Source organism: Lepisosteus oculatus, chromosome 5 (assembly GCF_040954835.1).
Source record: "Lepisosteus oculatus isolate fLepOcu1 chromosome 5, fLepOcu1.hap2, whole genome shotgun sequence".
Classification (NCBI taxonomy): Eukaryota; Metazoa; Chordata; class Actinopteri; order Semionotiformes; family Lepisosteidae; genus Lepisosteus; species Lepisosteus oculatus.
The window spans coordinates 43,560,865-43,587,165 of record NC_090700.1 but is presented as its reverse complement, the minus strand read 5'-3'; the positions used below and the strand labels follow the sequence as shown (position 1 = coordinate 43,587,165).

General features: G+C 42.4%; 2 protein-coding genes across 5 annotated transcripts in view; both read left to right on the top strand.

Annotated features, from left to right (window-relative positions):
• Positions 1 to 1,006: 1,006 nt before the first annotated feature.
• On the top strand, positions 1,007 to 17,970 carry zgc:123258 (PA_hSPPL_like and Peptidase_A22B domain-containing protein). Of its 3 annotated transcripts, XM_006628688.3 has the most exons (17): positions 1,008 to 1,228; positions 1,599 to 1,718; positions 4,067 to 4,249; positions 5,063 to 5,152; positions 5,290 to 5,423; positions 6,511 to 6,662; positions 7,186 to 7,282; positions 7,931 to 8,032; positions 8,874 to 8,955; positions 9,626 to 9,700; positions 10,281 to 10,337; positions 10,478 to 10,531; positions 11,282 to 11,381; positions 11,489 to 11,569; positions 12,517 to 12,677; positions 13,730 to 13,763; positions 15,808 to 17,970. In XM_006628688.3, exons 1-17 carry the CDS (start codon positions 1,175 to 1,177, stop codon positions 15,846 to 15,848), a joined length of 1,617 nt encoding a protein of 538 aa, XP_006628751.1. In that variant the 5' UTR covers positions 1,008 to 1,174; the 3' UTR covers positions 15,849 to 17,970. The 3 variants fall into 3 exon arrangements, with proteins under 3 accessions (XP_015198525.1, XP_006628751.1, XP_015198526.1); XM_015343039.2 differs by lacking the exon at positions 13,730 to 13,763 and having other exon boundaries at positions 1,007 to 1,228; XM_015343040.2 differs by lacking the exon at positions 10,478 to 10,531.
• Positions 17,971 to 20,794: 2,824 nt separating this feature from the next.
• The window catches only part of trpm7 (transient receptor potential cation channel, subfamily M, member 7), a 53,556-nt gene continuing 48,049 nt past the window's right edge, over positions 20,795 to 26,301 (top strand). Inside the window, exon 1 of one of the 2 annotated variants that reach the window (XM_069190479.1) lies at positions 20,795 to 20,859. In XM_069190479.1, the coding sequence (XP_069046580.1) occupies positions 20,851 to 20,859 (9 nt within the window). In that variant the 5' untranslated portion in view covers positions 20,795 to 20,850. Of the gene's footprint in view, positions 20,860 to 22,749; positions 22,919 to 26,301 lie in introns of those variants that run through there. The other variant, XM_069190480.1, reaches the window with a different exon arrangement.

Genomic DNA, 26,301 nt, shown 5'->3' with positions numbered 1-26,301 from the left:
GGCCTCGTGGGCCGTTGCAGGTTATCAGTGGGGGACACACAGATCCTGTGATCTGTTAAAAGAAGACTGCTTGGAAGGTGGGTGGAGCACAGGTGTCTGTTGATACTTCCGCTTTCTTCCCTGTGTGTGACTGGGGAGCTGTGGAAAATACCAATGCTGAGCTCTAGAACACTGGTTCCCCTTCCAGCTGAGCTAAACCTGTTTATTCAGTCCGTCCTGAGCACATGTAGGAACAGCACTGTATAAAACTCTCCCACAGTGAGCGTTTTCCCCCTCCTACAGAAGTAAATTTGGTTACACTCCTGGGAGCAGATCTGAGTAAGGCCAGTTCTGAAACTCATGAATAGGTATAGGGTTGATACCAAGTACAAATCCTAGTCACATTTAAAACGCCTGAGAATAAGAACTCAGCCAGAGCAAAAGCCGGGCGTGACAGTGTACCCCCAGGATCAGGCATGGGCACCACTGCCGTCGAGAATTGAACCCACTCCCAAAACCCGTCTGTCCTCAGAACATCACGAACATTTCACCCTGAGACGAGTACAACCAATCAACAGTCTGCTGACTGGGGCCACTCTCGCCGGAAATCTTATAGATGACAAACACAGCTGCTCTGAATGAGCATCGTTTATAGCATTTACTATATACTACTGTATGTATACCAAGTATAAATCATTTATTGTATGGATTATAGCAGATAATTATGCTTTTAAGTTAACGTTTTGGTTAAGAAAGAGGTGCACTCAGCCAGTTTTCTCTGTACATTATTTTCTGCGAAAGAACCAGTAGCTTTATAAACAAAAACGCTCGCTTTGCGACCTAGATCACATAGCTGATTTACTGCTGTCACTTTGACAGGACGCCCACAATAACACTACCCGAACAGCCGGGCTGTTAGAGCTACAGACGACGAAGTTTAAAATCTTCACAGGCGGACTTGGCTGGCGAGGGAGAGACCCGCCACGTGACGCGATGACTCGCGCCGCAGATCAGGGGGATTGCCGGACGGAACAGGAAGTGAAACTTTTTTTTTCTTCTACCCTCCGCTTGGAAACATTCTCTCTCACACACACTGGATGATTCCTGAAATAGAGATTTTCTGAGAGAAAAACATCAGGCACCTCAGACACTTCACGGCAGTAGACGCAGACGGAGTCTCCCCGGATGTTGAGCCATGTGGAGAATACGGACCGCGGTGATTCTCTGCGTGTGGTGCTGCAGTGTGCAGGTGCAGTAAAGTCGTTTCTGTCTTGTTTCGATTTGAAGTTCTCCGACGCGACTGAAGTCCCTTCAGGGTTATTGGTAGCTTCAACTTCAGCCCCCCCCCCAAAAAAAAAACAACAACATCTGATTATAAATACCCAAATGTCTAGATGTTGCGGTAATGAGTTTTTAGTTAACAAAATAAGTCACAGAAATAGTTTACGAAGTATCGAAGTACCGAGCTTTTCGTGTTTTTCGCCAGTAAGCGAGCTTCCTGCTTGTGACAGTACGTCTGGGTGCCTTGACCAAAGCCGTGATAGGCGGGGGACAGAGCGGTGCTGCTGGCGAAGTCGGGGGCCTGAGATTTGAGATGGCTGTTCCCTGTCGCACTCCAGGTGAGCTGCCAGGTGGCAGTGCTCCGCGTGTCCGGCGGCGGCGCTGCAGGCGCCCAGAAGGCCTACTGCCTGGTGTTTAACTCCTCGTGGACGCCCCTTCCCGAGTCTCTCAGTGACGCTGTAAGTACTGACGTCCTGCATGGGGTCGGTTGGCAAACGCGTTTTGACTCGGCCTTGTTGTTTTTCTATTTTGTTGGTGTTGTTATTTTTCTTATGTGCTGTAGCTGATATGTCCCAAGTATATTTTCTTATATACTGTATAAGCAGCCAGCAGCCATATCGCCCTGCAACTCACAACTGGCAGCCGACTGAAGCTCAGCAGGTGTGAGCCCGGTCAGTACCTGGATGGGAGACCTCCTGGGGAAAAACTAAGGTTGATGCTAGAAGAGGTGTTAGTGGGGCCAGTAGGGGGCGCTCACCCTGCAGTCCATGTGGGTCCAACCTAATGCCCCAGTATAGTGACGGGGAGCCTATACTGTAAACAGGTGCCGTCCTTCGGATGGGCTGTAAAACTGAGGTCCTGACTCACTGTTGTCATTAAAAATCCCAGGGCCTTTCTCGAAAAGAGTATTGGCTTCATTACTCTGCTCTCCTCCCCACTGATAGCTGGTGTGTGGTGGCGCACTATGGCTGCCTTTGCATCATCCAGGTGGGGCTGCACACTGGTGGTGGTGGAGGGGAGTCCCCATTACCTGTAAAGCGCTTTGAGTGGAGTGTCCAGAAAAGCGCTATATAAGTGTAAGCAATTATTAATTATTATTATTACTGTAGTTCATATGTCCCAAGTTAAGAATGTGTATTAAACTCACGATCAATGTGATCACACACGAGGAGAACATAGACATTCCATGCAGACAGCATCCCAGGAATTGAACCCAGGTCCCCAGTGTTAAACCAAGAGCTATGATTAAATTTTATTGCGCATTCAACATTTCCAAAAATGTTATGTGCAGCTGTAAAACTGGTACATTGTTTTATGTACAACTGCAACGGGAATTAGGTGAGCCAGAACTGAAGTATCAGAACATGTTCAACATTTAGCTTCTTGTTTTTTATGTTAGAAATGTTTGTTGTAATAAAGGAACTGTACCTCTTGCTCAGTGCTGCTGTTAGTTTAAATGTCTAAGTGTTTCATGAAAAATGTCAAACCAAGCATGTCTTGTAATTCTATATGCATGTATGAAGCCTTTGAAAGGAAGGAGTCTTTCTGATAAACTGCAGTGTAATGTTTAAACACCCCATAGCTTTATAGGGCTGTAAAATCACCTGAGGATTGAAATGCAGCGCATGACGGTCTTTCAGCAGTTTGGCAAAGCTGAGGAACAGGTTCAGCTGAAAATGTGAAATAGAAATAAGATCAAAGCATCTCTGATGCTGCCAAAAAAAACGAATGATGACAGGAACAGCAGATGAGTTTCATTTCTTTTTCTTCTGCTGTGTGGCTAAGGTAAGGTTAAGCATTCAATGATTAATAGAAAGACGAGAGGAATGTCACGCAGTTTAACTTCTTTTGGACACACGGTTAACATGTAAGAGCTACTGTAAAAGAAGTAGGACTGAAATGGTGATTCGACATTGTCGACAAATATTTCTGTTGTCGATTTTTTCATTTGCATTTTCAAACAGCGAGTTAGTGACTTTACCTGAAGGGGGCAGTCTTGACTATAGAACGAGTTGAAGAACAAAACCAACAATAATGGCGGAAAGTTCAAAAAGAAGCAAAGCGTGGGGGCATTTTCTTAAAACAAAAGATAAAACCGTATCGTGCAGAAAACGCAAGGTTGATTTAGTTTCCCATGGCAGTACAGCGTGTTTTTTACAAGATGTTTTTAGCAATGGCGAAATACCACAAGCTCCCACTAATTTGTCTGTTAGCCTAAAGTTAGCAGAGTTGCAGTTCAAGTTAATATGCTATTGCAGCACATTTTTGGTTTGCTGAACCCTCACCATATGGATAGAAGTCTTTTCAAAGAACTACAAGAAAAGGGATAAGGCTGGTCATCCTATCAGAAATAAATATGGGGTACTTAGAAGCTTTGTTTCTTTAACAATCAGCAGCTCACCCTGTCATAGCGTTCCATCGTTTGGGTTGCGTAAAATTGTTTAGGTTAAAAACAAATAGCTCGTCCTGTGATTTTAATACTAAGTGACCATTAAATTACTTAACAGGTCAGTGGTTTAATTGAATATGGAAGTGTTCCATGTCCAGAAATTGGTGTTGTAATGTTGACCTACACGCACTGCTGGACTGGGCCCCCCCGGGACCAGGTGACCCCTGCTCTAATGCAAGGAGTCATCGTGCACGATGGTGAACCCATTTTCACATTTCTGACTGTGCGAGTGAAAATAGACACACAGGCCGGTTGTAGCTGTTCTTGTGTTCAAACAGACCTTGTTGGTTGGGTGCTTCTGTCTTAATGGGACTCTCACGGCTGTTGCACTGGGCTGATACTTGTCCTCGCTCACAGGTGCCATACAACTTGGTGAACCTGACCTCCAGTGACCTCTGCAGCGCCAGGGAACTGCCCCCACTGGACCTGAGGAACAAAGCCGTTGTGGTGATGAGAGGCAACTGCTCCTTCAGCGCCAAGGCCCTGAATGCCCAAAGCCTCGGTGCCAAGGCCATACTTATTGCCAGCACTAAAGACATAGTAAGTGTTGGCTTTGACTGGCCACCTAATTGACCGGGTGAGCCTCTTGATTCCAGTGTCCCCTGGCCTTCTTTCCATTCCTTTCTGGTAAAACCCTCTGTCAATATTCTGTCAATATCCCCCTTCTTACTTTCCGCAGGGTGCTTTCTTGAATATTATTGTAAATGGGCAAGTCGGGCATAAAGTTAATGGAAATAGAGTCTTCTAAACATAGAACCAGTAAATTCCTTTTCTGTTTATGACTGTATTTGTACTTTGTCTAGCAGATTCTGAAAATGTGGTGTCTAGGTTTTTACTGCTTATGCAGATACTTCACCAGTGTGTCTAGGAAACGTGCAACATTTATTTGGGATCTCAGTGTTACTCTCTGAACTTGCATACAACATTTAGTCCATTGTTTTTTAGCTCAGCAATACTAAGAAAAAGGAGAAGACTTATTCTTCTGTATGTTCTGTAATGGGGTGCAATCCTGCTGTATCTCACAGTCACTGCAAAGAGAAGTGAAAGAATCACATCTGGATCAAGGCACGTGTGTTGGTTTTCTTCAGAATGAGCAGGGAAACTCGTACCAGAGAGCACATATTGGAAGTGGATTTAAAAATGAGAACAGGAGGCATGTCTTTACACAAATGGCAGTGGGAGTATGGAACGTGCTAGCCAGCTGTGTTGTTGAAGCTGATATCCTGGCTTCTTTAAAAAAAAAAAGCTGGATGAGGTCCTTGGATCAATTTACTACCAAAAGCTCAAATGGGCCAGAAATTGCCTTTTTTTGTTTGTGACCTGTCTTCTGTCTTCTGTTGTGTCCTTGTCTAGTCAACCCCATCGGCAAATAGCACTGAGTACGGGAAGGTCAACATCTCCCTGGCCCTCATCAGGTATAAGGATGTACTGGATGCACAAGAGGTAATCTCCAGCTAAATCTGCCCTGATTTGTTTTCAGTTTGTCAAAAAAGGGATTGTGCCAAAGAGCCTTGGTGTTGAATGCTGTGTTTCATGCTGCTGTGCATTCGAGCCCTTGCTGACCGTTTTTTCTCTTTCAGACGCTGGGCAACAACATCTCGGTCAGGTTGTACGCTCCCCCTGAGCCCGTGTTTGACGCCAGCATTGTGGTCCTGCTGCTCATCGGCGTCCTGACTGTTGCCCTGGGAGGCTACTGGAGCGGTGCTGAAGAAAGGTGCTTTTAAAAATATGCATTTAACCATAATGGGGTGTGGCAGGCCAGCAGTAATTATCCCGGCAGTTTCAGCTGACCTGCCACTAGAGGTCACTCAGGCCTCTACTATTTGTAAATAGGTTCACATGTGGTGAAAAAGTAATAATAATAATAATAATTGCTTATACTTATATAGCGCTTTTCTGGACACTCCACTCAAAGCGCTTTACAGGTAATGGGGACTCCCCTCCACCACCACCAATGTGCAGCATCCACCTGGATTAATTAGGTAATTGGTGAAGAGCTGGAGCTCCTGTTTCCTCCCACAGTCCAGTGATACGTTGGTAGGTTAATTGGCTTCTGGGAGAACTGGCCCTGGTGCGGTGTGAGTGTGGTGTTTGTATTGCCCTGCAGTGGACTTGCCCTTGCGCCTGCTGCTTGCCAGTATAGGCACTGGCTCCTCTGCAGCCCTGAATTCGAGGAAGTAGTTAGAAAATGGATGGATGAAGATCTGGGAGTCACATTCTCACCGAGTTTTGTATATATCAGGATTCATGGTGAGAGTAGATGTTGGGTTGGGTAGTGCAGTTTTTGTGTGTATAGTGCAGAACTTAATGAGAAGAAAGTGTCCATGCATGTATTTGTCTTGCCCTCATGGTTTGTCTATGTGCCTAGGCTTCATGAGCCAACAGGTGAGAGGTAGGCTGATCAGATGGGTCTTTTGTTTTCCAGCAAAGTCTTAATACTGATAGTTAATGGGAAAACTCCCAAAACCCTGATCTCTTTGTCAACAGAATGAAGTGTATGTGGTTTTGTGCTTCCCACACGTGGTCTGGGAGTGGTCAGTCCTCTGGATTTGATGATGGAGGGAAGCAGCTTACAGTAGTTCTGAAAATTAGGACATTGTGCAGAAAAACAGGCAAGGTAGTAGCAAGAGCTTCTTGCCTCTCCTTTCCTATTCCAGGGCTGCTATATGGGAACAGCAGGTCAGTGGTGGATAACGTCGGTTCCCTCCTTTATGTAAAGGTACTTTACTGGATAAAAGATGCTACAGGATGTAAATGCAAAGGAAAATGAAAATATGGTGCTGAGTGTGATTTCTCTGCAGGAATAAGATGTCTTCAGAGGCTTACCTGGGGGAAGGTGGGCAGAGAGCGGAGAGTGGTGATGTGTTCCTGTACTCCCCTGCGAAGGTGGTTGTATTCGTCATTCTGATGTGCTTGATGCTCGTTTTACTCTACTTCTTCTATGCCTACCTTGGTAAGCACTTGTTACTGCCCATGAATCTCATTTTTTATATTTGTCTCCATATCTTAATAGTAATGTAGATTAGCCAGACTCCCCCTTCACAGTTCACGTGAAATGTATCTTAAAGGAACAACTGTTTCAATTCCACTTAAGAGCATAAGCAAGGTACAAAAAAACGCGAGGAGGCCATTCAGCCCATTTGGTAGTTAAAAGCTAATTGATCCAAGGATCTCATCCACCCATGCCTTGAAAGTGTGTAACGGCGTGTTTCATACTGCCACAACCTGTCAGGCAGCTCACTGGTCTTAGGTTTGACTTCCGCACTATCTGTGTGGAGTATGCATGTTCTCCCAGAGTCCTCATGGTTTTTCAGGGATGCTCCGACGTGTCCTTCAACGGGGCTTGAGCCTTATGCTTGTGGCACAGGCGGCGGCGGCGTTTTGTCGGTTCATGAAGCGTTCTGTTTGTGGTGCGACACCGCCTCCTGCTAGCGTCCTGACTCCCTCGGCTGTGCTGTTCTTGGCTCTCATTGCAGTGTACGTCATTATCGCTATATTCTGCCTGGCGTCCGCAGTGGCCCTGTACAGCTGCCTGGACGTGCTGGTGCGGAGGTTACCCTGTGGCAGATGCAGGTCAGTCCTGCAGGGTGAAACGACAACCACTGCCCATCTGCCCTGGGGATATTCACAAGGCTGTTGGCTGCACTTACGTGTAACATCTTGCATTTCCATATACTGTAATAACACTTACTTTCAGTGCTTTGGTTTCATTTCATGTTGTTGGTACAAATGTGAAACCACGAATAACAGTTCCCTTTTCTTTAAAAGTGCGTTTTACACCAAATATAGGATGCATAAATACATAGTAAAGTAATGTTACAGACCATTCTTGGTGTAGTATTCCATCTGAGAGTCATTATTGAAAAGGAAGATACAGAATTGCTAATCCCCTTCTCTCGTCCCTTCCAAATCTTCCTTCGCAAAAAAGAGGAAAGGAAAGAGCGACAAGCACAAGAACATGAGAGGCTCAAAGTCTCAGCGTACTACAGAAATATCTGCCATGCTTTAAAAAAGTTAACGGTCAACTTGCTAAGTGTGTATCTGAAATCTCCATTTTAAGAAACTGCATCATGTCTCTGATCACTGAAGAAATGTGGGTGGGGCTCCCTGCCTTCCTTTGTAAAGTTCAGCTGTTTCCCAGGAAAAGCTGAGTTTGTTACTGGTTATCTTCGGTGGTGTTAACATTTAATATCAAGAATAACCAAGTGTCATGTTTTTCAGTTTTACCTGTCGGGGCAAGGAGTGTTCGGTGATCTCGCTCCTCCTGGCAGCGTTCTGTGTTGCAGTCGCTGTGATCTGGGTGATCTACAGGAATGAAGACAGGTACTGTATGGAAGGCAGGGACTAAACAGAAGCAGTGATGAGTTCCTCTCACACACCCAGGACATGGTGGTAGGGGGTGGGCAGGACTGTAGGAAGATGTCTTGTAGAAGTTGTTTTGATGTCCCTGATTTGTCAAGAATAAATTACTGTTTTGGGCTATGATAGTTATGCTAATATGCAGTGTTAAAGAGGAACTGAAGTCTCAATTTCTAAGACCGGTTACTAAATCTTGATAAAATAAATTGACAATATTGCAAAATTTGACAGATTCCAAATTCAACACAAAATCGTGAACTTGGCAAAAGTACTGTATAGTTGCCATATTGTCAAGAGTTCATGAGAATTGTGACATGATGCGGTCCTTCCTGCTCACTAGTCACTGTAATGACTAAATGCCAATAAGTGAATAAGTACAGGTTGTGCTGCAGACATTTCACCGCAGAAATGTTTCGACATGATCTACATGCAGAGTTAACATGTAAGTGGTGTTATCTGCAACACTGTCTCAAAGTCAATAATAATATTTCTATTGGATTAAAAGAGCTATATTCACAAGCCTGCTTGTTTACAGTATAATAGGGCCACCGGTACAATATAATAGTCACCGGAGGTTTTGTTGCCTCATTCTGAATCACAGACAATGACAGCAATATGGAGCTGCACATGCCTGGAAATTTCATCTATTTTGTAATGTCAATTGGAGGTTTTACATGTTACTGTGTACACTTTGCTCTCATTGTTGTGTGAAATGCCCTCATCAATGCCGATTATTTCTACTTTAAATTATAAAAATAGTGCTGCAGTTCCCCCTTTAAAGTTAATTCCTTTATTTATTTTTTAGATGGATTTGGACTTTACAGGACCTGTTAGGAATTGCATTCTGTCTTAATTTTATGAAGACAATATCTGTTTCTAATTTCAAGGTATGTGTCATAATGCTTCACTTCTGTTTCCCTGTTACTGTCGTTATGAAACGGTGAGCTTTCCCATTTGTTCCCATTTAACTCGGGTGTTGCCATGGTGAAAGTGCCCTTGGGAGAAGCCTGTCTGTGTGGAGTTTGCTTGTACACACTGGGGTTTTCTCAGGGGACTCCAGTTCCCTAGGATAATCCCTAGACTCCCAAACAGTTTTGCGCAGCCCTCATTAGGATAAGTTCCTTTCTGAAAATGAATGGATTTCATACATCTTCCTGACCCAGCTGTACACATAAACTTAAATGTTTTTAACATTGAATTGCTGTCTACATTTATTAATCTACTGCAAACCAAACCCTTTGTCAGTGCTTAATAATCTATTAATGTATTGAAAGAACAGATCTGATTTATGCAGTATGAGGAATCTGTTGCAAGGGGCCATTCATGGCAGTGGTTCGAGCTGCTCCAAAGACAGCAGGGGCAGACCAGTGCCATCTGTGTGTGAGTGCTGGACATGGAGCCATGTGACCAGGGTGGAGATCAGAACAGGCTGCTGCTGAAGCTTTGAGCTCCTCTCCGTCTCTTGGGGGGGACGGTATTTTCCTTGCCTGGAGAACAGCTGAAAGACAAGGGCACTCAAGACAGAGCACTGAGCTGTCTGCCTTCCCTCTCTTCCAGATTTGTGTCATACTTCTGAGTTTGCTGCTGCTCTATGATGTCTTCTTTGTCTTCATCACTCCCTTTTTTACACCAGTAAGTCTGCTTGATGTCCATATGTGCCTATTTACTGATTCAACAGCTGTAAGTTTACAGTAAAATGATAAAACACACCAGTTGTATTTTTTATTACAGAGAGCTGTACTATTCACTGAAAGTAGCACAGAGTGAATATAGCGTCTGTTTCTCCTTTCTTAAATTATTTTATCCTGGCTAACCCAGGATGGCATTTTACTTCTGACTGCTCACTTCTTCAGATTTTTTTTTTACAGAAAATCTAACCTGTGGCTGCGTTTTAGTGTTATTTCTGTTTCGATTTTTAAAAAAGTGAGGTTTTCAGGAATAGGAAGATATACAGAAAGACCACTGCTGTTTGTTGCTGTTTGAAAAATATTAGAGAACGCCAACGAGAGGAATCCATTTGGCTCAGGTAGCTCATTTAAATGCTAGTTAATCGAGATGATCCCGTGCAGTTGTCTCGTTTCAGCATATTCCTCAGCATGGAGGAATTTTCCCATTGCTTGCATGAAATGTAAGAAAGTCTTCTGAGGCACAGAGTAAACCCAGCAGGGCTCTGGGCTGCGGGTTGATGTTTGTGCCTTCCTGCCTTCCACAGAACGGAGAGAGCATCATGGTGCAGGTTGCACTGGGCCCCGAAACCACAGGTGAAAAGGTAAAGCCTGGAAGAGGGCAGGCCTTGCACGCTTCTCCCTTTTAACACAGCTGCACTAACCATGCTGACCAATCTGATGGGCTTTTCCCGATTTTCTAATTGAGCTTATTGGAAACCTTTCCGCTTGGGTTTGATCCTAGAGTGACGGAAACATGGTGGACATCCCCGTGGAGCCCACAGGTCATTCTGAGAAAGTAAGGCAAGGGTTTCTCTTCACCTGGGGAGGGACGGGAAGACGAGAGGGATTGTGACCTGTGTCAGGATTTGCCCAGACTCGGGGCTGCTGCATGTTTCTGTTTGCACTCCATCACGGCTTATTCCCAAATGATTTTACTCTCTATGGCCAGTTTAACCTCTCTGCCAGGCTGTAATGCAGATAAAACCTGCTGGTCTGTGGTCTTGCAGAACTGCTCTTCACACCACTAATCAATGCCAGGCTCTGTTTCAGCACAACTTTGTAATTCTGTCACTGAGCAGCACAGGCAGATTCAAATTTAGTTTTTATGATAAGTAATGTTTTGATTGGCCTTACATCCACTCACGAAATTTTGATTTTTATTGATGTTTGTTGGCTTAAATTATATATTGTAAGGATGTAGCGCAGTGAACCTAGCTCAGCATGTTAATATAGTGCATGTGCATGCACTGCCTTATAAAGACTTTGAAAATCATTCTGAAATCAGTTATGCAACATTTAATTCTTACAAATGGTAGCAGCTATGAGACAGCACCAGTATAACAGAATATACAACAACTTTAATGCACGTAAAATCTTTCAGCTTTTTCTAACAGCTTGATTGCCTTGATTTTTCCACATTGCCAAGCCTCATACTTGATTATCTGATTACAAGATTTCATGTTGCTGCTTTTATAGAAATCTAACTTCACTGGCCCTTCTTCCCCTTTCAAGCTTTTGAGGTGACTTTGTGCCCTGTGTCTTCCAGCTGCCCGTCGTAATGCGAGTTCCTAGATTCTTCTCCCCAACCCAGGGCCTCTGTGGATTGCAGTTTTCCATCCTGGGCTATGGTGACATCATCGTGCCAGGTGAATCTCTCACACACGAAAGACCACATGTGTATGCCATGTCTCCTGGATGTTCTTTGTGCCACGGAGTTGTTGACTGATATGTCTGCTCTTGTGTGATGAAACAGGCTTGCTGGTGGCTTACTGCCACAGGTTTGATGTGTGGACCAACAGCCCCAAGAGGATTTATTTCTTGTCCTGCACAATAGGTAGAGTATGAGCAAGACATACTATTGCCCTGTTTCAAAATAACCGTCTAGAGTAAGGATGGGGAAATCATGTCATCCTGGGATCAGTTACCAGCAACCAAAAGGCCTCCTCCACTTTTTGTTCCATGTCAGTCCTTGTAATAAAACTAATTATTGGGATAAGATAATCTGATCATAAGTTTTTCCTTTTAGGCTTGGGTGAAAAGCAGCATCACTTACGCCACTGTTGGCAGATAACTTAAAATAGCAGTCAGTCTGAAAAGGCTACAAAACAATTAAATGGAAACTGAACATTTCAGCCTTCAGCTGTTGATGGTTTAACGTGTTCAGTCTGAGAAAGATAGTGCTTATGGGCTGAACATGGAATATTTAGACATCAATGTTGAGCACTAACTGGGGGTTTCAGTGTTGAAATAAGAGAGTTCTTAAGAAAACTATATGTAATATTTTATTGCACTTGCCATACTTTTTGTTTACATTTTATGTTCTCAAATTATTTTACTGGTACTGTAGGTGCATATTCTAGTAAAATAAATTACACACTAAGTTTATATTATAATTATGAGTAAGTACATGCCTGCACACTAAGACACTGTGTGCATAAAGTAAAGTATAACTTAGATTCTGGCCCTTGGGCCCAGCCCTTATCCTGTATTGTGCATCAAGGGTCTGTCATTCTGCTACTGAGGAACCACAATCCTGCTGATTTTCATTGCAGCTGAACTCTGTTATATAAGTGAATTGTTAACTGTTAACCTTTTTTTTCACTTGGTAAACATGAGGGCTGGTTTTTAGTGTACGTGGAATGTGGAAAGGTTCCAGCCAGACGACTTGTCAGTTCAGTTAAGGATCCGGTTATGCAAAGATCTCAGCTGGGACAGATCCCGCTGTGATCTGAGGGGGTCCTGTCTGGCAGGGGCTGTGCTCATGTCTCCCTCTCTCCGCAGCCTATCTCGTCGGCATGATCGTGACGTTCACGGTCATGATTGTGTCCAAGATGGGCCAGCCAGCGCTGCTGTATCTAGTGCCCTTTACCCTCCTCACCAGTGCTGTGGTGGCCTGGAGGAGGAAACAGATGAGACAGTTCTGGGCTGGAACCACATATGAAGTAAGCATACAGCACGAGCAACCTGCTGTTCCGCACTAAGATACGTTCTATTGCTTGTTTGGTTTACGTTTCTGCATGCTTAAATAAAGCTCTTTAATATTTTATGGAGTGAATTATTTAATATTGTGCTGCCTTTTATTAACACACATCAGTGTAGATTAGAGGTTCCCTGTCCTGCCCTGGTCACTGTCTGCTGGTTTCCCTTCCAGCTGAGCTCTAGATCTTCAGGGCGAATTGATAACATAATTGATGTGATTACTTGTTTAGGCTTTTACTAATTTGTTCCGTTGATCAGTCCTGTTTGTCCATGTCTAGGAACTCCAACACACACACACCTTTACAGAGCAGCTCCTCAACTTGCTTGTTGTTATTTTTGACTAAAGGCTTGTCTAGTTTTCAGTTGATGACGCACAGGCTGGAATGAAACTGTATTAGTGTCCACTGCATTGGGCCACAGTGAGTGTTTTGTCCTTCTACAGTGGTCCAATCTCTTACATTTGAGGCTCATGCCTGAATGGCAACAGTTCTGAATCTCTGAAATTGGTGCCCATTTGAGATTTTAAGAGCTGAAAGCAGATGTATGAATATGCGCCATATAGATAATTTAAGTCAGTGAGCCTGTGATTAAGACGTGCGCTGGGGCAGAACCCCGAAAAGACAGTGATGCCCCAGGACCGGAGTTGGGAACCACAGGTGTAGAGAGAGAACAGAGGCACATTCCACTGTTTTAAACTAGATCCCCTTGTACTAAGTTCAAAAAAAGTTTATATTGCAAGTTTACAAGAGACATTTGAAATTTCTTTGTTGCAAATTTGTTCTGAGTCCATACGTGTAAAAAAATGGTTTTGTACCTAAAGATGAAGACTGCTTTTGTTAAGTGTCGATTGCGTTTGGATTCCACGTGCTGAGAAATCTTTCCTGTCAGTGTAATTTAATCTGCATAATCTCATTTAACAATGTACTTTAAGATCATACCTGTATAGTGTCATGTGGTCAGTTTGTCAGCCCTGTGTTTCCTAAACATTATCATGATATAACTTCATTTTCATCAGGTATTGGACTCCACAAGGGAACCTTTATTACCAGGTGTGCTATTGCCTTTGTTTCTGAATGCCATTTGCTTCTCTGGGCTTGTAACATCATAGCTCTTGCAGTCTTCCTCCTCGGTTACAATCAGATCTTTAGTGACTAACACTCTCTTGTTTATCTAAAATAGTTGTATAATTGGTGTAAATAAAAACAACTCATTTGCTTCTCACCCCACCAGTCAGACATTCAGTATACAATATCTATTCATTTTCAATTTATCTCAAGCCTTCATTTACAGAACTGTAACTCTGAAAATCCAGCAGGTGGCGCCCTACCCCTGGAAGTTTTTAATTGCATTTCATTCAGTGTTCCCTTTTCTCATTCATATTTTAACAGAAATGCACGTAAATCTTTCAGCCTTTTAAATAGTCCATTACGTGAGATTCTTGTCAACAGTTTTTTTTAAAGATGTAATTTCCAAACTGCTGTCATTCAAAGTTTGTTGATGTAGTTCTCTCTCAAAGCCAGAAGTTTTGAGGCTGAAAGTAAAAAAAAAAAAGTAGAATGAATCAATTTGGGAAAGAAAGAATTTAAATGGGAATTACTGGCAAGCAAATCATCTCATCACTTGAAATAACCACTTGTCTAGTTCAGGGGCGCAGTGGCCCAGAGCCTATCCAGGAAGCACTGGGCACAAAGCAGGATACACCCTGGACTAGATTCCAGTCCTTTGTAGGGCAGACAGTCACTCACACACTCACACCAGGGCCAGTTTTCCCAGAAGCTCATGAACCTACCAATCTGTTTTTGCACTGTGTGAGGAAACCGACCTGGACATGGGGAGAACATACAAACTCCATGCAGATAGCAGCCCAGGAATCGAACCCAGGGCCCTAGTGCTGCAAGGCAGCAATGCTAACCACTGGCACTACCGTGCCACCTGCCAGCAGCTCATATAGGGAGATATTTTCATTGTAATCACAGCTTCAACCTCTTCGTTGGTGTTCTGGTTTGGTGTTTTCTGCGATTTCATGTCCATTCCAGGCCTGTGTGTAGTGTGTGCTGCTGCTTGTGCCACTCTGATCTAAGCCACTAGTGCTCTGGTTTTGGCAGTGGAGATGAGCTTACTGTGTGGCATGCTGATGCTTTCTTGCAATGACCCGGTAGACCCGAAGGTACTGGGTCATGTGCTGTACTAGCATCATCTCTATTTGTTTTCACCCTCTAAAACAGGGAAATCTGTTTAATTTTGTTTTCTGGAATTAAAAAAACTCTAGTGATTGCATATTTTATGTTTATATGTCTCTTATCTGGTCTAATGACACCAGGCTCTTTGATTTTGTTTTGTTTTAATCGTCCAACCGAGAAGCTGTAAAATAATACGAAAGCAGCTACAGCACAATTTTTTTTAAAATATTTATTACATTTACAGTTATGGCAGGGTTATTATTTTTTAAGATTTAATCTGCCAGAATCAACATGTTAGTCTCCAGATTGACCTTGAAGATCCTGGTTTTGATTGGGCAGATCACACCCATCCTGACAATCCTGGCATGTCAGGAATTTTGCCTTCATGCTTTGTCTCTGGCACCAACCTGAATACAGCAAAACATTAAAATATTTCTGTGTGCAATACTATGTGTCAAACACGTGACTCCAGGAAATATGTGCTTGTGTTTTAGTCCCTTATGATCACTCCTCGCTCCATGATAAGATTCCAAAGATACAGTAGTCATTGTTTTAATTCATGCAGTGGATATTTTCTTTATTTGAGCATCGTATTTACCAATAGCTGAGAAAGCAAATTTTTTCATGTGTGAGGATTCATGTAGCTAAAGCAGAGACTGTGCATCGACATTGTGTAGGAAGACCGGCCTGATGGTCACGCATTTTCATTGAGTTTTTCATAAATAGATGTGCAGTAAAAAATTACTTTGTCACACTAATCATTTAACTTAATTCTTAAGAAGTCACGTTTTGATATTTTGTTTTGAACACAAAAATATATGCTAGTCATTTACAGTAAAGACTTGTGAAGCTGGACTTTTTCAGGATCAAGAACTGGTTAGTAATTAAATGTTGTTTTTTTTTGTTTTCAAAGATGGAGAACCAGAATACAGCAACGGAGGAAGAAAATGTTGACTTCCATTAAGATTGTAAAGGGGTTTAATTTTTTTACGTTTTTGTATTTAACTCAACGTGGTGATTCACAGTTATGCAGAGTTCCTTGATATTAATAACGATAACAAATGCTTCAATAGGTATTATGGCTTCTCCATTTTAGGGAGAAAATTTGATCCAAGATTTAAATCTGTGGGCTTAAAAAAAAAGTATTTGTAAATTTGGTAAGTTTAAATTTTAAACTTTTGCCACATCAAATATTTTGTTCTGTTCAGATTATATTTTGCTTATTATACTTCAACTTGCTTCAATTTAAGCACAGATTGCTGTGTTTTTTTTTTGTCTGACTGTACTATAAAAAAAGAAACTTGTACAGCCTATGTATATAAATACTGTATTGTGCCTGGGGTAGAAATGGGTAATGTATATAACGGAATAAGTAGGAGACTTATTTGAATAACAAATTAATGCATTTTTTTATTTGTGCTTCATTGAAATTACTAATAAGAATGCTCTCAGAATGGTTCTGTGGTGAAATACAATTTGTATTGTACTGGATTTCAATAATAAGTCTTTGCATTTTAAAGCTGTCAAAAAAGTAATAGAAATTGCCTGTCAATGTGGACTAGTGTCTTTGACCACATCTCAATGCAGATCTAAGCCCTTTTTCAATACCAGTGTGTAGAACTACTCTTAGACTTGTCCCTGGTGGCCCCACCAAAACTGTTTGGGTCTGTGGAGCTACAGCAGCATCTGGAGAGTAGATGCTCAGGCGTTTGTAGTTAAAATAGGCAACACCTGGCTTTTGGGAGGACCTGTGTCCTCCTGCAGGTCGTTTAGGTAGGTGTTGGGGTGCAGTGGTTAGGTGCACTGTAATGCCTTTGATAATTGATTACAGAATAATGGTTTTCTTAAATGCAGTTAGATTTTTAAAGAAGTGATTGCAGCTGACACATAGTTAACCCGGGTTTCACCTGCTGATGAACTTTTCTGTGATCAGACATGGATGGCTCTGTTACCTCGAGGAATGTTTTTATTAAATTCACGCTGGTACCAGGGGCTGGGTGTTTTCATTAGGTATCTTCACACTCAAATGCGTGCCTCTCGCAAAACATCCTTTTTCCAGTTACAGCACAGATCTTTTTCAGATAATTCTATGTGGGAAAGAGGTGATCTTGTTGTAAACTGCTGACGAGGTGCGCCCCGCACTTGATCAGCACTCCAGCTCAGGGCTGTGTGGACTGTCTGCTCTCTGTGGTTCTGCACAGCAATCACACTGCATGCACGTGAGACAAGTCCCGCTGCCTTATAAGGAAAATAAAAACCGCTTACAGTGCCTACAGCTTTTTCATCCTTTACCAAAAAACATGATCCTTGTGCCACATTCTTTTTTTTTTTACTTTCAAAGGTTGGCCTTGTGTGTGATGAAGTTGATTAAGTGCTGTGCATTTAATGTCATGACAGTGCAAATTCTGCTGCATTACCTGGTTGCTTGCAAAATGTTTCTTCTTTCCTATATTTCTGCTTCCCACAGTTTCATATGGGAATTTCTTCTTGCAAGAAAATAGTGAATTTAAAGTGTTATCTCCTTATTTTTCAACAATTCAAAGGTAATATCCTCCTGAGGTCCCATCTTTACTGACTCACAAGACGCTTTGATCTTGGCACACGTCTGAGAAGCTTTTGGAAAGGCCCTGTGGTGCTGTTTTCAGGAACTGGTCTCTTAAATCCTGTGGGTCTATGGAGCCAGCAGACTCGTCTCCTCAGCTGGCTGCCTGCTACTCTCTATGCTGAATCTTCTCAAGAGCCGGGTTCTGCCTGCATCCGGAGAAAGGATGTAACTGCCCCAAGTCAGATCTTTTCACAGGATGTCCCATTGTTTGTTGTGCTTTAATCATCCATAGTGCACTGTACGTCCCCCAGTTTACCGCCTCGAGTCTAGTGGTCTGTGATCACTGGGGTTTCCTCAATAAGCTACTCACCCTCCCTAGTCCGGAAAAATCAAGGAAATAATAAAATACAGTGGATTATCAATTCAGGCGGCACCCTAGGAGGAAAAGGGATTTAAAAATACTGGAACGTGGCATTCAAGTTTTTCTTGTTGTTTTTTGCACATTATTTTATTAAATTGCGTTTTTGACTATTGTGTATGTAGTTATTTCGCGTTTTGAACTTGTTTACTTGTTTACAATGTTATATAAGTTTGGAGTGCTTAAAACACAAATATACTACATACACGTTAAAAGAACATTGTTGGAGAAATAATACTTTTGAGTACTCATTATTTAAGCTTGTTTCATACAAAGTGAAACAGATTTATATTCAGTACAGTACCTTTTCGATCAGGAATCAGAAAAGTTTGTCAAGACTGTAACTGCCAAAAAATGTTAAAAGCAGGATGATCAGTCTCTGAATAATCGATAATCTACTGTAATTTCAAATTTTATGTCCAGTTTCTTCCAGGTGTGAGTTTACTACTTATCTTTACAAATACACAGAAGTGTTTCTAAAGTTTGTGAGTATTCGAGCAGAACAGTACGCTCATTCTGAGCCACCATGGAAATCTCCTTATGAATTGTTGGCTATTTTATTGACAGGATTAAATAAATTAAGATGTGAAATTGGTTTATCAAGACTTTAAAGTATTTTTAACTTTCTTTTAAATTTGCAAATAATTGACAGCACAAACCTTAACAATGGTGAGCACAGAAAATGGGGAAGAGGGATAATATAACAAGTTATGAAGAATAAATGCATGTGACCATGCTGTCAAAGTTTTTATACTAGCAAGATGTTCTTATGGAAAAAACGTACAATTCCTGGATATTTCCAAGATCAATTACAACCATATTTTTCTGCAAGTGATGTGTTTTTCTGTGAACTTGCTTCCACTGGATAATTGTTCTCCATTGTTCTGTACAAAATGACACCATTTTTAGAATTAAACCTACAGGTGTACAATAAGCGTATGTTGTGCAATGCAATGCATTTTAATGTGTAAGGGCGTGTGCTCGTGATCATTTTTCTATTTATAAATTCCGATTTTACCAGGAAACAACGTTTATCAATTCTCATCACCTGTGTGGAGAGAGAATTGATAAACTGTGTTGCTGAGCTATGAATCTGATCCCTCTTTACTTCCAGTAACAGGCTTCTTTCTGGTCACCGAGTTACTTTGTGTTGAGAGACTAGAAAAGAGTGTACATGACAAAAACATCAGCACGACAGTGGTAATTACAGTCAGGTTTCACTTTTTTAATTTGATGAATAATGCACTTAATGTATGCACAACAAACACTGATAGAACAATGTGGTTAATTTAGAAAAGGAATGACTAAGGAACAAATTTGCACCTGTGTGCACTTTAAAAACATTCAAGTATTCATTTTAGTTTTTTTTTTAATTTTCCTTATTATACATGTTGCTTTTCTACTACCACTTATTCCTGTCACACTCTCAAGTATTGTCACCTAGTGTATACAAATGATTTTTTATGGTTAAACTGTTTTTCTGTGTTTCGTGTTAACTGCTGGCTAATAAGGGGATGGTTTGCAACTGCTTCTATAGATGTCTTAATCATCTGAACACAGCTGCATCTTGGAGAACATTTTCCATCCCGTTCAGTCACTGCCAGCTGTTTCATAGTGCCACCTTCCCGAAGGGCCACATTATGAAATGGAAACAATCCTGTGCAGCCCTGTCTTCACATACCTCTTCTTTCTTCACTGAACAGCATTGGCTCATTGACTGTTTCCTTTTACTACTGATCCTGGTTTTCACAACTCACTTTGACCAGCTTGCCTAATCCCTGAACTCCTCCCTCTCCCGTCCTGCTCTTTCCTTCTCTCATACGACTAACCTCATCTCCTTATGTCTAACGCCAGCCCGACACTGTCTGGTATAGTCTGTACTTGACAGTCCGCAGTCTCCTCTGTCTTTCACTCTCATTGAAACCTGTGAGACTCTTACCCGCTGACTGGTATCAAAATGTCTCTGTTTGTTGTAAGTCACTGTGGACTAGGGCTCTTGCAAAGCAAAGTAAAAACAATGAGAAGAAGACACGGTGCTTGCTCACAACATGTTCAGCTAAAACCCAAAAATAAATGCATGCAAATCATCAATGGCTTCGGTCATTGCTCAATCCCAAGAAATCAACGGGAGGGATTTTATCCTGGTTTCTGTAATATTAAACGGTTTGAGAGCATGCAGCTGAACAGTGACATGGCTACCCTTGCTTGACAGGACACCAGTAGTGTCCATAATAGACACAACCATAACTACATGGTAGGAGTCCAGCGATTCCAATACAGCATATAAAACTCAGGTTAAAAAGGCTCATCAAGCCATTCATATCCAACTTTCCTTCATGAACCCAATATTCAGGTAGCACCAGACTCTGAAGTCCATTTGTTTCTGTTTCCAAATTTGATACTATAAAGAGACTGGGCTATTCTCTAAATTTGAAGCTGGTAGACTTTCTCCTTGGCCTCTTGCATGGCATAGTATACATATTGTGTGCCAATTTCAAGACCAAAACAACGTGTTTTTTATATCGAAAGATGTTATTAGTGTTTTGCTGCTCCTTCAATTCCTTTTCTAGCTAAACATGTTGTAAAGTACAACAGCCATGAACCTAAGCTTTATGGCAGCCTTTACATTGGTAACAAAGAAGATTTTAATACCTTTATATGCTGCTTTTAGCATTTACATTATTTGTTAAAAATACAAATAAACATTAATCTCATCTAACTAAATAATGATATTTAAATGCTCGTTTGAGTCTTGTTTGATTTTTGCTGATGGGCAAATTGAAGGTTGCTTAAATGACTGTTTTGTGCAGATGTAATGTCTGTAATCAACATGCAAATTATAGCCGTTATGTCGCATACTGAAATTCCTCAAACGATGACATGCAACCTGTTTTATAAAAGGTGATTACTGTCTTCCAGTGGTTACTCTCAGAAGGTCACTGATGTAAAGCAAAGAATGAATTCTCTCTTATTTTAAGAAGGAAAACTGGCAAATGATAAAGGTAAATTCTACCCATTTCTTTGACTTCTGTAATCTACATCTAGAAAAAGACTTATCTTTAAGTATATCTTTAAGTTCTTTTGACTTAACTACTGCATTTTGATTTCTAAGTCATATTAAATACAAATGTTTATTAGTAGTTTCTCATCTCCATATAGAATCTAATCTTTTATTTTTTTTCTTAAACGAGCGTTTTAAATTAAATTGACCTACATCCGAATGATCTTTTTTTTCAGAAATGTCATAATTTCTACCAGTTTTCCCAAAAACATTTTTGCCTTTTCTTTGCTGAATACCACAACACCAACTTCTCTCGGTTTTTTATCATGTCCTTTGGAGATGTAGAATTGTGATCGATTTTCATGCTAATTCATGCTAATTATTAATATTTTAAAATCTGATTGGCATAGAGAGAGAGGGAAAAAAGGATAACTCTTTTGTCTGTTGCAAATCTGGAAGCAAAGTTTTGTGTGAAGACACTGAGGTGTAACAAGGCATCAATTTAATAATGTAGAAATTAGACTCAGCCCTTTCTTTAGATTTGAGATTGGATACGTCTGACATTTTGTCGGCTGAGCTAAAGTATCGTGAAAAAGCAAGACCTTATTGATATTAATTGCCATAATTCATAGTAACTGCGGGCTCTTGAATAGATATCATATCCTTGAAAACTGTGAAGATATACGACATCAGCAGGTTTGTTTTATGATGGTTTCGTAATCTGCAGGCTACTTGACAAACAGCTTTCATTGTATTCCCTGTCTGCCACGCCTGACTTACAAGAGCTAATAAAAAATGATTATGTGTGCATAAATGTATTCTGAAACCAAGATATCAAAGAGTAGTGAATTATATTACAGCAGCATTAGTTTTCTGTTTTTCACGACCTGCCACAGTGTTTTACAGTAGCCAACAACCTTACTGCTTTTTTAGTTTTGTGATACTTGACTCCACTTTTACTCAGTAAAAAAGACTTGTAATAGTCTCATATCAGGAGTGCAGAACACTGCTCTTCTGTTTAAGCACTGATATCTTTTTGACAATTTTGGTGGGCGCATTTAAAATACGTAATGTCACGTTAAATAATTCACAAATATCTCGCAAATTCAGTACACGGTTTTTAAATCGTTTTTCGGCATAAAAACTGGCATATTGGTTGTTCTGACCAGTCGCGCCCGTAGGTGGTAGTATTTAACTCACTATGAAAAGGGCCGTCAAACCCTGAAAGCCAATCATTTAGCGTATCAGTTTATTGTATAGCTCTGTATTCGAGTTATAAATTATATTCGATGTAATAATTTTGTATGAAACAGATTTTGCTCGTATGTAGCTGGAAAAACGGTTTAAAAAAACATTTATAACTGTCGATATAAAGTGTGCGCTTTTAGAAAGTTAACTGGGGGAGTCCTTATTTTTCTCACTAATACTCTATTACATGATTTGTAACCGTTTCATGACACTGACCACTTTCACTATAAATCTAGTTTAGAACGATACTTTTTAGTAATATTCAGCACATCCTGCTTAAATCATTTGGAAACTTATTTTATCACTTGAGCACTGGGTGTTAGTATGAACCATAACTAGTGTGGTGTTAACATGAACCACTTTAACTCGCTTCTGCTGAAATGAAACGCCCCCAACGCTTGAAACATCTTTGTGAAAAGCAGCGGATACCATTACGCCACTGCCAGGTTCTTTCGGCTGGGAAGGAGACGCGCCGGCGGTCGCCCTTCGTACCGACCCGAGCCGCGGCACCCGCGCACCCGGCCCACGCGCTGCCAGCGGGCCCGCCCCCCGCCTGCTCGCCCCGCCCCCCCCGCAGCGCTCCCCGCCCCGCGCCACGTGACCGGCGGCGGGGCTGACTCAGCTGACTCGTCACGCAGCGTCAGTTCGGAGTCGCACAATTATGAAAAAGCTACCTTCCGCTGGAGCTGGAGCGGTGGCACATTCCTCCAACGTCAACCGAGCTTTCCTGCCAGGGCTAACCGGGGGCACCGCCGATAGATGGCTAAAGGCCACGGAGCAGCTCTTCCTGAGTCTGAACGGTGAAGAGAATGGTACGACCGCTGCGTGTTTCGCCGCTTTTGCGCTCGGAGCTGGGGCTGCGTGTGTGGGGGCTGGCGGCGTGTCTCCGTCCGTGTGAGAGGCAAGTCGCTGCCTGCTGTCAAGGCACGGGAACAATGTGCCCGAGGTACGGTGCAATTCGGGCAGAATGGTAGACAACCTCCGGGCAGAGTTCTAGTTGTCTTCGCACGGGAAAAAAAAAAATCATTTTCATCTACAGCGCCCTCTCCTTTTCCCTTGCAAGCGCCGTAAAGGGTTAAACAAGTGCAAAGTCGAGTCGCCTTGCACCTTGCCTCCGTGTGTGTGCGCGGTGGGTAACTTCGCGGGAGCAGCCGGGGCTGGCCGCCGCGGTGAGACGGGAGAGTACGGCCGCGGTGAGAGCCCCGTCTCGCCTTCTAAAAGCTGGGAAGGGCTTGAGGTCGGTGCCGCTGTCGCAGGCGCCTGGTTCCTCCGGGCTTGGGCTGGGGTGTGCGGCGTGATGTCTTCAGTGCACAATAGAGGAAAATGAAAGTCTAGACGCTGCTGTTGGGCTTGTGTATCGCGAATGTGTGGGGACTGCTGTGGTTTCAACACGTTGACGTTTAGTACAGATGAAGGTCTCCTGTCCCTCTGTGGGCCTCGGGACAGAAAGGCATTTCGGTGTTGACCTTACTTCTCGGAATTCCCCAATCGGTTGTTGCCTAATTGTTCGGCATTCTAGATGTGCTGGGACATGCTGTTGCGTTAAGTGTCTCAGGATCATTCTGCCCCTCTCCGGCTCGGCGAGTATGGAGCTGGGGCGGGTGCCGTTTCAGCTGTCATGACCCTCTCGATGTCCCGACGCGAAGTTGAATCGATAGGTGTTGGCTCATTGATTAGCGACCTTGTGGTGTCGGGGCCGGGGAAGCACACGTTCCGGAGGCTTGCCGTTGTTATCAGACACGTTTGTGCAGCATTCCTGAGCACATCATCGATTTCATCAGTGCCTGTATCCTATAAGATTCGCTCTGGTTCACGTTTCAGGGACTCGGATACACCGCTGTTGACAGCGGCGAGACTGATCGCTGCGAAACGGATCTAACCTCTTAAGAGTTTCTTACGCGTTTTTCAGTCGGGAAAGCGGTGTCTACAAACTGCCAACGATTTAAGAAGAAGGTACCTTAAAAGTGATCAGAAAAGAATAGCATTCAGTTAAATCTAATGACTTGCAAGCACAGATAGAACTAGATAACAGGCTGAAGAGAGGAATATTGCTGTGGAGGTTAAAATGAGCAGTAACAAGGCAAAAAGAATACTACTTTACTATGATTACCACAATACCACGGGATCTGTAGCAGATCCCTGTTCACCATCTGTGTCCTGGATCTAGATTCCGATATAGTTCGTAAACTAGTCAGGTTTACACATGAGACCAAAACAGGCGGATTAGCTAGCACGAAAGAGCTGCATGGGAAATTCAGGAAGATTTAGTTGGAATTAAAGACTGTGGAAATACCTAGGAGAGGATGATTCATGTGGATGAATTTAGAGTATTGCACGCAGGTTGCGAAAACATAAATCTATAGATACAAAATGGGTAACTATTGCTAATGATGCTTAAAAAGCACTACATTTGTTTATTCATCTGCAATTTCTAGAAAATGTGGAAAAACAATATAAAAGGTGCACGGGATATCTGGTTCAAGGTATACATTTAAAATCAAGAGAATGTTAAAATGTAATGGTCAGGCTGAATTTAAAATACAGTCCGGATTGTGGTCATCATATCATGATGAAAAAGATATTGTTGCTCAGGAATCGGTGCAGAGAAGAGCACATGGCTACATTCCCAAGCCTAAAGTAATATAATGTGCTGTTGGGGTAAAAGAGCTTAACCTTTTTAGGTCTGAGCAGGGAAGACTGTGAAGGGACCATATTGAAGTATTGTGAATTGTCAAAGGCACTGAAAGAATCAGCCCACTGGGCTTCTTCAGAATCTGCAGATGTAACATATACACCCCTGCGTAAAACGAGGATCTCAGCCGCCCAGTCTGAGGGAGGTCTCCTTTAGCTCAGCTGGCAAGTTCCCTCTTGCGTGACGCCGGGGACCCGGGTTCGTGCCCAGGCAGCGAGGGACGAACTGGCAGGGCAAGGGCGGAGACCCCAAGAACCGTTCCGCAGAGAAATGCAAACATCTGAGCGCCTTGCTGAAGTATTCACTCATTCCAGCGTTTTAATCATTTTGTTCAGTTACTAATGATGTACACCTGTTTTTTAAAGTGCATTATTTTATAAATCAGTGTAAGTGCTCAAGCTGAACACATTTATGAGTAAAAGATGTTTGTCGGCAAAATCGGCAAAAAAAATTATAAAGACCCTGCTCTAAGAAACCTTAATTATGTGCACCTGGGCTAATTGCTTTGACAAGTCACACAGTTAGATTGATGTGTCACACTGGGGACGAGTGGTTGAAATGATTTTAGAATAAATTATCCTGTCTCTTTAAGGTTCCTCAGTCAGGTTGTGAATTTCACGCAAAGACTAAACCATGATAACTAAGGAGACTCAAAGCCATTCAGGCTAAGGTAGTATGAGGGTAACTTTAAAGACCATGGAAGTTGTATCAGGGTATAACAATGTTCAGAGACCCTCACTGGTCCTTTTAGCTCGATGAAGTTGATCGGGAAGAAGTGGAAGGCAGCCAGACACCGCCTCGATCAGGCTGTCCTTCTCAACAGAGCAGCCCGGCAAGAAGGAAACTGGTTAGGGATGCAACTGGGGTGGACACAGGAGAAAATCTCCACGAGTCAGGAATATCCTGGTCACCCCACAGTGCTGGATTGATTCAGGGAGGGTGAACACTGTTTTGTCTGTCATTTAACTTTTCACCCAGGAATACTTTTAGACAACAGGTAGTCAATTTTTCAATTTGTGACTTCTTCACTTAAAATGTGTATCCATCATTTGTGACTCAGCAAAGAAGGGTGTCACTGGAAGAGGGGTAAATACATTGGCAAAGCACCGTAAGTGGAATACAGTCGAATTGTATTTAAAACTGAGAACACCTGGCATTTCTGCTGGGGGTATGCAGAAACAAACCTAGTCTTGTTGTTGAAGCTGATATCCTGGCTTCTTTCAGGGAACATGGGATACAATCCTCAGATCAGTTAGCTACTAGAAACTACCACAAGGACTTAGGTGTGCTGAAAGCCCGCTGTTTGTCACCTTTATGTTTTTCCAGTGGGGAAGAATATAGAGTGAAGACTGGAGAGACTTGATCGAGTACAGTGGTAAACGTTTGATACGATGTGCTTCTGTTGAAGGGAAGTGGTGTGTGGCAATTCTTCCCTTCATACCCCATCGTGAGCTTCCCTGATTGCCGTCTGAAGCAGGCAGAATAAAGCCTGCAAGACACTGC

Coding starts and splice junctions, on each gene's coding strand:
- zgc:123258 (XM_006628688.3), top strand. CDS start 1,175: ATGTGGAGAATACGGACCGCGGTGATTCTCTGCGTGTGGTGCTGCAGT. Junction 1,229..1,598: donor TGTGGTGCTGCAGTGTGCAG/GTGCAGTAAAGT, acceptor GTCGCACTCCAG/GTGAGCTGCCAGGTGGCAGT. Junction 4,250..5,062: donor TTGCCAGCACTAAAGACATA/GTAAGTGTTGGC, acceptor GTCCTTGTCTAG/TCAACCCCATCGGCAAATAG.